At 41.6% G+C, this 12,241-nt stretch overlaps 1 protein-coding gene across 1 annotated transcript in view; it reads left to right on the top strand.

The window, feature by feature from the left end:
• LOC129700783 (dihydropyrimidine dehydrogenase [NADP(+)]-like) overlaps window positions 1-12,241 on the top strand; it is a 637,641-nt gene that overhangs the window by 485,659 nt on the left and 139,741 nt on the right. The window contains exon 16 of the mRNA XM_055641481.1: window positions 6,357-6,440. Within this exon, the coding sequence (XP_055497456.1) occupies window positions 6,357-6,440 (84 nt within the window). The remainder of the gene's footprint in view (window positions 1-6,356; window positions 6,441-12,241) is intronic.

Raw genomic sequence — 12,241 nt, 5'->3', positions numbered from 1 at the left:
CAACTCTCTGGGAGAAACGTTTTTTTCAATCTTAAATGACCCCTTTATTCTAGGAATGAGTTCTCTAAGAATGAGTTCTAAGAATATCTAAGAATGAGTTATCTCCAATACATTTCTCTTACATAGATCTAGTGTCCTAATGGACCGAATGGCCTTCGGTTGATGGGGAGGTGGGGGGGGAGAGGAGGTATCTTGCAGAAGTTTCTTCCCAATGGATCTGAAGCTTGCTACACCAATATGAATCAAATCTACCTGAGCAAATGTTACACAATGGCCTGATGCAGATAACTGCAAACAATGAGCCTTAATCTGAGGAACAAAGCCCTCAATGTGGGTGTCTCTTGGGTTAACCAACACAAGCTGGTTAGATAGGGCTCTTAGGGCTAGCGGAATCAGGGGATATGGGGAGAAGGCAGGAACGGGGTACTGATTGTGGATAATCAGCCATGATCATATTGAATGGCGGTGCTGGCTCGAAGGGCCGAATGGCCTACTCCAGCACCTATTGTCTATTGTCTATGTACCATAACGAGGTCTGACTATGAGCCTGGACTTTAACCTCACCCACCTGATCACAAATAGTGCTCTCGTCATCCTGAACCAATCCAAAGTGTCATAAATTCACCTCCTCCAATTGACATGTCTTAAATCATACATGTCAGGATGCAAAAGTCATAATATCACACAGCGTGGACACAGGCCCCACGGCCCAGCTTGCCTACAGCAACCAACCTGTCCCATCTACACTAATCCCACCTGCCTGCGTTTGGCCCATATCCCTCCAAACCTGTCATATCTATTTACCTTTCCAAATGTCTAAAAGGAAGCCATTTGTCCCATCAGGTCCATACCAACTTCCAGGAGTCCATGCCAACTTCCCATCAGCTTTCTCCTTATTTCTTTGTATCTCTGCGACTTATTCTCTTTAACGTGTGCATCAAGTTGCCTGTGATTCCTTTTACCATTATCCTCCATCAGTTGATTAATTACAGACACCATCACGACTTGGAATGCGAGTTGAAACCAGAGCACCCAAAAGTAAGCTAAGCAATCACAGAAACATAGAAACATAGAAACATAAAAAATAGGTGCAGGAGTAGGCCATTCAGCCCTTCGAGCCTGCACCGCCATTCGATATGATCATGGTTGATCATCCAACTCAGTATCCCAACCCTGCCTTCTCTCCATACCCCCTGATCCCTTTAGCCACAAGGGCCACATCTAACTCCCTCTTAAATATAGCCAATGAACTGGCCTTAACTACCTTCTGTGGCAGAGAATTCCACAGATTCACCACTCCCTGTGTAAAAAATGATTTTCTCATTCGGTCCTAAAAGACTTCCTTCCCTCTTATCCTCAAACTGTGACCCCTAGTTCTGGACTTCCCCAACATCAGGAATAATCTTCTTGCATCTAGCCTGTCCAACCCCTTAAGAATTTTGTAAGTTTCTATAAGATCCCCCCTCAATCTTCTGAATTCCAGCGTGTACAAGCAAAGTCTATCCAGTCTTTCTTCATATGAAAGTCCTGCCATCCCAGGAATCAGTCTGGTGAACCTTCTCTGTACTCCCTCTATGGCAAGAATGTCTTTCCTCAGATTAGGAGACCAAAACTGTACTGGAAGAATGTGCAAACTCCACACAGGCAGCGACAGAGGTCAGGGTCAGACCTGGAACTTTGGAGCTGTGAGGCAGTAACTGCTGTGCCATGCTGCCATCGCCGTTTCCCCGTTTTAACCCATCCCACTACACCCCTACAACCCAAACCTCTGGTTCCAATGAAATGGCACAGCGAGCAAAGGCCTTTTGTTTGTGCACATTAAACGAGCAATGCCTTGGGCTTTCTCTACAAAATAATTTTACGACATTCGACCTTTGCTCTAGCTCACCATATATAGCCAGTCTAATATACCTTTGCTGGCAAATAAAAACTGCTGGGCTTTATACCAGAGGAATAAATAAAGGAAAGACAGCCAAAAAATAGAACTGAACTGAATTTAATTGTCCTCCTGTGATGTGCATTTGATCACTTTAGCGTTAAAATGGTGATTGATTTCCTATATTTTGTTTCATGTAACCACATTACTCAAGGTGGTAAAAATCCTGTAAATAGCTTGCAATGCATCTGAAATATAAGGAGCAATTTTAACTCCAAAAATTGCCGAGTTGAGCCAAGCAGTAAGTAGTCAGAAGAAATCTGTGTGCCTATTTTAACAAAGGTGTGGAGAGTTATTTCCTTGAGGTCCAACTCGTTTTGGTGTAAATCCTACACCGTACACCTCAATAATCTCTCCTTCCCCCACCCTCCAGAAGTTTGGCACAAACACCTCACAATCCCATCAACAACTAGATAGCGGTCCTGCGCTACTATCGACCCCATTGGAGACCCTCAGTCTATCTTTGATCGGACTTTACTGGACTTTATCTTGCACTAAACATTACACACGTTACTCCCTTCATCATGTATCTGTGTATTGTGGGCGGCTCGATTGTATTGTCATTCTGCTGACTGGTCAGTAGGCAACTAAAGCTTTTCACTGTACCTCGGTACACGTGTCAATAAACTAAACTGAAACTCAAACGCGAATGTGGCGTTTGACGTATCCGGGTAAAACTGATGTAATTGACCAACTAAATTCAAACTCAAATTCATTTCCCAATCTCTTACAAGATGGCGCCCAATTGAGGCGACTATTTGCGTGCTCGCCTCAGAAGCAGATCTTTAATCACATATCAGAATCGCTCCACACTTTTAAATCTCTACTCCTACAGCAACATTTCTTACTTTAACCACGACCTTGCACTAAATGTTATTCCCTTATCATGTACCTGTACACTGCGAATGGCGCGATTGTAACCATGTATTGTCTTTCTGCTGACTGGTTAGCGCGCAACAAAAGCTTTTCACTGTCCCTCAGTGCACATGACAATAAACTAAAATGAACTGAACAATCATGGACTAATCCCAATCATATCTTCCCAGCCATGTTAGAACCCTAAACACAGTAACCTCTTCTTCCCCGACTCTCCCTGTCACTAAGCTTCATGGCTGCCAGGCTTGTCATTTTGCAGAACCTTCCTCACCTGATGAACAAATGAGCCAGTCGGTCAAGATGTTTTCCAGAAGGGAAACTTATGGTGAATAAAGTAAATCTAAGCCTTCACTGAGTAAGATTTTGGAAAGACATATCTCCTTCCCTTGCAAGAAATTGCAGAGAATTGCGGACGCAGCCCAGACCAAGTCAAGAGTCAAGAGAGTTAATCGCACAAACCAACCTCCCTCCATTGACTCAGTTTATACTTCAGCAAGGCCAGCAGCATAATTGAGGACGAGTCGCATCCTGGCCATTCCCTCTTCTCCCCTCTCCCATCAGGCAAGAGGTATAGACATGTGAAAACGCACACGTCCAGATTTGGGGACAGTTTCTTCCCAGCTGTTATCAGGCAACTGAATCATCCTACCAACAATTAGAGAGCAGTCCTGAGTTATTATCTACCTCATTGGAGCCCCCCGGACTATCTTTGAATGGACTTTACTGGACTTTATCTTGCACTAAACGTTATTCCCATTATCATGTATTTTTTTGTACACTGTGGTTAGCTTGATTGTAATTGTGTATTGTCTTTCCACTGACTGGTTAGCATTCAAAAAAGCTTTTCACTGTACCTTGGTACACGTGACAATGAACTAAACTCAAATTCGAACTATTCCCCCCCAACTCCCCACTACCTCTAACACTTGCACCAAAACATTATATTAGAATCCTAAAGTGTCAACCTTTTTCTCTGTTGACAGTTGCGTTTCCTTGTAATGCCGACCGCATACCCTCATACTGATGATCCTGAAATTGCTCATCATTTTGGTGTGCACCCTGCGGTCTGAGATACCAAATCCCAGCATTAAAAGAGCTTATTGAACGAAAATTAAATTAAACGCTATTAGTAATTGGTTTTCTGCTATTAAGCTCCAGATTCATTTCAAGCCAATTTTGGCCCGATTGACCATGAAATCTTTCGCTGAATTCTGGATTAATTCGAGCTTCACTGTTCAAATGCCAACAATGATAAATGGCTTTATCAAGGAGCTTCTTTGTTTGCTTTCTATTAGGCTGACAATACTTATTACTTTTCACTTCTCCAATGGTTATACGTTTGAGAAAAATCATAACTCATATGAACAAGATTTTAGATGTGTAAAATTTGTTTATTCTCAAAATGATGAGTTCCAACATATTGGTCCAGAAATTACTTAGTTTATTTTAGAGATGCCGCGCGGAAACAGGCCCTTCTGCCCACCGAGTCCGTGCCGACCAGCGATCCCCGTGCACTAGCACTGTCCTACACTCTGGGGACAATTTACAATCTTTACCAAAGCCAATTAACCTACAAACCTGTACATCTTTGGAATGTGGGAGGAAACCGGAGCACCCGGGGAAAAACCCACGCTGTCATGGGAGAATGTGCAAACTCCGTACAGACAGCACCTGTAGTCTGGATCGAATCCAGGTTTCTGGCGTTGCAAGGCAGGAAATCTACCACCCAAATGCTATAAATGCCTGTTTTTTCAAATGCAGAATCTGTCTACTCTAATTATGTCCCTTGCCACATTGGTTCATGCTCTCTCGTGTGTATCAGAAGAACACTTAAAGAGTATGCTAAACGCTGATCAGCCAATGTTGTAAGCCTCATTGTTAGAGACATGCAGCACAGGAAAAGATCCTTTGGTCCAACTCATCCCTGCATGCAAAAATGCCCAATTCAAGCAAATCCCATTTGTCTGTACCTGCCCCATATCCCTCTGAACCATTCCCGTCCATGTACATGTTCATATTGGAGATTGCTGGAGACCTGACAGAAACTTTTAAGTGTTGGTGTTCCCGAGTGCCGGGTTAGTAAAGGAAAAGTGACACTGAGGTGAAATATCACCCATGATCTTACTGTGTGATAGAAAAAGCAATCAAGGCGCCATTTTGGTTCTATGTGGTGAGGGCTGAACAGGACTGGCCAAGTTTGTCAATCCTCCATGGTAGATCTCCTTCTCTTGGATAGTTTAGCTTGACAGGAATAGCTGACAGTAGAAGCAAGAGAAGGGGGCGGCACGGTGGCTCAGCAGTAGAGTTGCTCCCTTACAGGGCCAGAGACCCAGGTTCGATCCTGACTATGGGTGCTTATATGTACAGAGTTTGTACGTTCTCCCCGTGACTGCTTGGGTTTTCTCCAGGTCCTCCGGTTTCCTCCAAAGACGTGTGGGTTTGTAGAGTAATTGGCTTTGGGAAAGATTGTAAATTGGCCTTAGTGTGTAGGACAGCACTAGTGTACGGGGATCGCTGGTCGGCACGGACTCAGTGGGCCAAAGGGCCTGTTTCCATGCAGTATCTCTAAACTAAACTAAGAAGATCTACGTGCTTGTTGTTTACTGCATATTATAAAGTTGTGAAACTCTTTACAAGGAGTGCAAAAAAAGTGTCATTGTAGTCGATTTAGCAAATCTACATGCCCATGACCAGTCATGCTAGATTTCTGTTTCAATGGAAGAGAATAGTATAATAGAAAAGGAGGACCTGACGTGGAGCGTGAACACCACTGCGCTGCTGAAAAAGGTCCAGCAGAGACTGCACTTCCTGAGGGTGCTCAGGAAGAACAACATCACTCAGAGGCTGCTGCTGTCCTTCTATCGGTGCTCCATTGAGAGCATACTAACATACTGTGTATGCGTGTGGTACACCAGCTGCACAGCGGCTCAGAGGAAAGCGCTCCAGAGGGCCATTGACAACGCCCAGAGGATTGTCGGCTGCCCTCTCCTTACCTTGGAGGACCTACACAGTTCCCGCTGCACCAAAAAAACCCAGAATATCATAAAAGACATCTCCCACCCCGGACACTCCCTGTTTGAACTGTTGCCGTCAGGCAGACGGTACAGATCCACAAGGACAAGGACAAATAGACTAAAAAACAGTTTTTACCCCACTGCTATAAAAGCACTAAATGTGGCCGCCAAGGAACGCAGGGGCGATACAGACTAAGGGACTGTGGTAACGGTGAAATCGACAGAAGGATGGAGGGTTGGGTGTGTATGCGTGCTTTGTCTGTGATTTTTATTTATTTGCTTATCTTTATTATTTTACCGTGGATGTTTCGTTAGCTTTAGAAATGTTTGAATGCTGCACTGACTGGCTGACATTTTAAATTTCGTTGTACATGGCCCATGTTACAATGACAATAAAGAAACTATTCTAAACTATTCTATTCTATTCTATTCTAGTATTATCCGTGGTATGCTGCTGTATTTTTGCCCATCGTAGAAAGTCAATTTGGGATTTTCCATTTGCAGTAACGTCAACTATTCTCCCTTTGTAGGATTCTGGTGCAGATGCTTTGGAATTAAACTTGTCCTGCCCACATGGCATGGGCGAAAGAGGAATGGGACTGGCCTGTGGACAGGTAAGACATCAGCCTCAGTTACCCATGACGCAAAAAAATTAGAATCTACCTTTGGCTTAGTAAAGGCCCTGTCCCACTTTCCCGAGTTACTCACGAATTCTCCTGAGTTTTCCCCTTGATTCAAACTCAGAGAATGTCCGTAGCAAGTCCGTAGAAAGCCGCAGATATTTCGTAGCGGCTCGTAGTGCCAGCCGTAGGTACTCGGGGCATCAGGTAAGTTGGGACATTTTTTCAGCATGTTCAAAAATGGCCACGAGTAAAAAAAATAGCCCCGTGTACCTACGGCTGGCATCTCCGAGTTTGAATCAAGGGGAAAACTAGGGAGAATTTGTGAGTAACTTGGGAAAGTGGGTCAGGGGCTTAAGGGAGTCAAGGTTATGTGGCGAAGGCAGGAGAATGGCAGAGAATTGGTTTTGTCTTTTTGCACCATTATTGTTTGTTTATTTTTATATACATATATATTATACATATATATATACATAAATACATACAATAAACTAAACTCTAAAATAACCTTATTTAGTGAAATGTGTAGGAAGGAACTGCAGATGATGGGCATCTTACAACCCAGCAGTATGAATATTGACTTCTGTAACTTCAAGTAACCCTTGCTTTCCCTCTCTCTCCATCCCTAGTTCTCCGACCAGTTTGACTGTCCTCCTGATTACATTTTATTTAGTATGCCTCGTTGTCAGCTTCCCCCAGCTAATAATAATCTATTCTACATTTTCCTTGAGCATTGTCCCCTTTGATCTCTTGTTACCCTTCCATATCTCTTGTTTCCCTCTCCCCTGACTCGCAGTCTGAAGAAGGGTCTCGACCCAAAACGTCACCCATTGCTTCTCTCCGGAGATGCTGCCTGTCCCGCTGAGTTTCTCCAGCATTTTGTGTCTATCTTATTCAGCGAAAGAGCAGGATTGAGAGGTTGTTTTTCCTTCGTATGGTCACTCAAGGTGAATTTTGTAGACAGACAAAGAAAAACGTGTGAAGCCTTTTGTGACAGATACTCCAGTAAACCTGAATGGACATATTCAACCATGGTGTCATTGGAAAGAGAGCAGTGTTAAACTACTATCTACTTCATTGGTGACCCTCAGACTATCCTTAGTTGGACTTTGCTGGCTTTACCTTGCACTAAACATTATTCCCTTACCATGTATCTAGACACTATAAATGGCTCAATTCTAATCATCTTGTCTTTCCACTGACTGGATAGTAAGCAAGGAAAGTCTTTCACTGTACCTCAGTACACGTTACAATAAACTAAACTGAACTGAAGAGCATGCTTCATACTGTGTGGAGGATAGCAATGTTGGAGGTGGGAAAGTCGTTTGGAGGAAAAATTGGGAATGGGACAACAGAGGGAATATCCTGCTGTACCACTCAGCTTTTAGCAGTCCTTCGTAAAGCAACGTTTCCATTGGAAATAAGCCAGTTTCCAGACGCTGTTGGTGAGATATTAAATCTGCTGAGAATTCCTTATCAAGTGCCAGCTAAGTGAGTAAAGTTCTCTATGGAGTTCTAATGGTTAATTAATATTTATAATGGTGGCAGAGATCTAATATCTTTGCTGTGATTATATTATTCATGGTGTGTGCATTTGATTGAGGAGCATTTTAAAACATCGTGTTGTGCTTGTGGACTGCGCACCTAGTGTGATTTACCAGCACAGCAGCGATGGGTGCACTTTAACAGAAAAGCCGTCCATTGTGCAAATCAGCTTTAAGATGTTTCAACATGAAAGGCCCTATCTAAATGTAAATATTATTATAATATATAAATATGGTAAAAGCTTTGATGCCTCTTGACAGTTGATAATTACTGTCTTAATTGAAGACTGCCCAGATCAGGGCAATTTTAAACTAAAATCTAGTGGATTATTTAGGGACGGAATCTGGAGAGGAATTGTCTTTGGGTTTAACTTCTGCCGAACAGCTAATATATTAGTAAACCAGCTTTTGAAAGAAGCTTTCTGTACTAGCTGTTTGGCTCATTATAATTTTGTATAACTGGCCCTCTAAGTGGTTCATTTATAACCATTATGTGCGCAATACTAATTTCATATGGACCTCTATAATCTACATTTTAATATATATGTGGTCAGATTTTCCCTTGATAGTATACATCTTTAGAATAATGGAAATGTACAATGCATGAATTAATTTATTTTTCATATTGGCAAATAAGAATATTTGTTTCACAAAGCATAATTTAAAATACATACATACATTAGAACAGAAATTATGTTATGGTGGATTATTCAATTAATATATTATTGACATTGTATTAGACAATATTATTGCTGGAAAAATAAGGTTAAGAAAAAAATACATTGGAAAAATAAATGCCAAAACTTACAAAACAATTCTGTTTCATCTGAATGAAACCTTGTTTAAAGTAATGCTGCTTCTTGCTCGCTTAGTAATGATGATCATTCCATATATACATAACTATATCTTATTTCACCCAAAAATGATGCAATTCTTTTTTTTTTAAAACGACATGCAGAATAATAAGTCTAATTAACAGAAATTGATTGCTTCTTTAACATAGCAAATGCAAATTGACCAGATTTTACCTTTTATAAGTTGACAAATCTTTTATTACCAATGACCCCAGCATTTAACATAAAGCATTAATTTATCTATTGAATGACTTGTAATCTTCTAAATATTTAACCATTAATCAAACATATTATGTGATTCCTTATGTTTTGGAAATCTTTTTTCAAAGCCTTTAAGTACTTTGTAAATCAATGTACGTTCAATGTACTGTTGTAGACTATTTCTACACGTGCACACCCTGTATTCATGCATCCTATATAATAATTGAAATGGCTCCTTCTGTACTGATTTCAGTGTTGATCCGTTTACAAAAGGCAATCCAATTCACTTCTGGTACTCTAGGAAATGCATTCCTCAAAATGAATGCAGCAGTTTCATCTAGTACACAGTGAGCACAATTATGCATATGGTTCAGGCAACCAATGCATTACAGTGCTGGGTAGATAAAACAGTTTCACTTTACATTCAGCTCGTGTAGGTTGACAAACTGAAGTCATGCTAGCAGCAGGATGGGGGAAGGGGATATGGTTCGAGATGAATAAAGTGGTTCTGCATCATTTAGAAAACAATGTTACATCTTCTGACCCATGTCCAATGGGAATTAAAATATTTACTTTAAGTTTTATTATCAAGTGCGCTTATGAAAATAAAAGGTATGCTTCTTAATAGATGAGCATACATTCACTGCTGCCTGTCTATATTCTGGCAATAATATTGCATTATCCAAAGCACAATGGAGCAGATTTAAAAAATATATATATATTTGTTTGTCTGCCTTAACTGTGTTTGCATTCAAATTGCTAGGAATAAAATATTTGTATTTATTAAGCATGGCCCCATAAACTAGGCAGGATTTTGGACCTGTTCCACATGGAGGTTGGCAGGGCAGGTGAAAGAATCCATAACAAGTACAGAATCCATAACAAGATGCAGGCCTAGATAGATTGGATGTGGAGAGGATGTTTCCAGTGGTGGGAGAGTCTCGGACCAGAGGGGACAGCCTCGGAATAAAAGGACGTACCTTTAGAATGGAGATGGGGAGGAATTTCTTTAGCTAGAGGATGATGAATCTATGGAATTCATGGCCATGGAGGCCAAGACATTAGGTATTTTTAAGGCAGAGATTGGTAAGGGTATCAAAGGTTACGGGGAGAAGGCAGGAGAATGGAGTTGAGAGGGAAAAGTAGACCAGCCATGATCAATTGATGTAGCAGAATCAATCTGATTATGTTCCTATGTCTTATGGTCTTCTGGACAGTGGATGGATCTATCTCGCTAAAGATTTCAAGGTGTGCCTGCTTTATTTTCTTTGCTGTTTTCTCACTAATGGGTCCCAAATTCAAACAATGGTGGTCATTTGCCATTTTAATAATGCTTTCATAGACCAACATTGACACTCACAATGTGACTCTCACAGGTCCTTAAGGCATACATGACAGTATCTAACAAGGTTGATAGATGCTGTGAGAAGATACTTTCATGTGCTTCTGCAATAAAGGGAATGTAAACAGAAGTGGTAACAGCCCAGCCATTATACCACACCTTACTATCCTGGGACTCTATACCGAGGGCTCAGCTTTTCCTTAAACTAATGTCTTTTAGTTTAGTTTAGAGATTCAGCACGGAAACAGACCCTTCGGCTCACTGAATCTGCACTGATCAGTGATACCTGCACACCCTTACACTATCTTACACACACTAGGGACAATTTGCAACTATACCATGCCAATTAACCTACAAACCTGTACATTTTTGGAGTGTTGGAGGAAACCGGAGATCCTGGAGAAAACCGAGGCAGGTCACGGCGAGAATGTACAAATTCCATGCAGACAGCACCTTAGTCAGGATCGAACCCGGGTCTCTGGCATTGTAAGGCAGCAACTCTACCGTCTAACGTTCAGGTCGGAGGCAGTACGGAAGAACGGGTTACAGGGAAACCTAGAGAATGATAAAAGGAATTGGGTGGAAACTATGGTGGTCAGTGTAGGAACGTGAGATCAACAACTTTGGATCTGGCAAAGCACAATAGAAAATTAGCTGTAGGTAACCAAAAAATTATATGCCTTATATTCCAATCACTCAAAGGCATTTCCTGGGCCACACAAAGTAATACCTAGTGCTAAAAAACATGTTGATCTTTCACAAGGAGGTTGAAATATAATGTTGCATCAGACCTTACCTAAGAGACTAGTTTAATCTTTGGCACTGAATGTCAGTGCCATACACTTCCCTTGAAAAGGATCCAATATAAACAATTGCATTGGAGGTGACAGATGCATAAACTAGTCGTATATTCACTTGAGTGGGGCATAAAAGATGAACTTACTGTGTTGTTTATAATAATGATAAAGAAATACCAAAGATTCAAAGAAATTGTTCCCTCGGGGTAAGAGAATCAAGTTTAGGAGGGCTTGGTGTTAAAGTTGGAGTTAGTCTCTTTACAAGTCAAATAAGGTAGTGTGTTTTCATGAATAGTACTGGGGTATTGGATCAACTGAAAGCTTCAAAACTGATATTGATGGATTTTAATTGGCGATAGTCCAAGAGATATGGAAGTAAGGCAGATAAATGGAATCTAGCTACGTCAGCTTTTATCTAATGGAAGAAAAGGCTCAATAGAGGGAGTTAGATGTGGCCCTTGTGGCTAAGGGGATCAGAGGGTATGGAGAGATGGCAGGTACGGGATACTGAGTTGGATGATCAGCCATGATCGTATTGAATGGCGGTGCAGGCTCGAAGGGCCGAATGGCCTACTCCTGCACCTAATTTCTATGTTTCTATGTTTCTAATAGGCTTTGCAGCGTGCTCCTGTTCTGATGTATTTATTACATGTTTATGAAAGTCTCCGTAAATTCTGAAAGGAATAATAGGCCTATCATGGGAATGTAGACAGTTGATTTCACAAGTGAACAATAGGCATCTACACCTAGAACTCAGATGGTGCAGTGTTGGGTGAAACAACCCAATACAATTCACTGCATGCAGTTCACCCATGCACTTGCAGCATATTGGTCACGGCACAGAAGATAGACACAAATTGCTGGAGTAACTCAGTGGAAACCTGCCTGTCCCGCAAAGTTACGCCAGCATTTTGTGTCTATCTTCGGTGTAAACCTGCATTTGCTGTTCCTTCCCCCGTATTGGCCATGGTACACTATAGTTGTCAAAGGGAGAACGTACAAACTGCTCCCAGACAACAGCCGTGGTCAGGATCGAACCCGGGCCTCGTGTGCTGTG

This window comes from Leucoraja erinacea, chromosome 10 (genome assembly GCF_028641065.1).
Source record: "Leucoraja erinacea ecotype New England chromosome 10, Leri_hhj_1, whole genome shotgun sequence".
Classification (NCBI taxonomy): domain Eukaryota; kingdom Metazoa; phylum Chordata; class Chondrichthyes; order Rajiformes; family Rajidae; genus Leucoraja; species Leucoraja erinaceus.
This window is presented reverse-complemented; position numbering and strand designations above follow the sequence as displayed.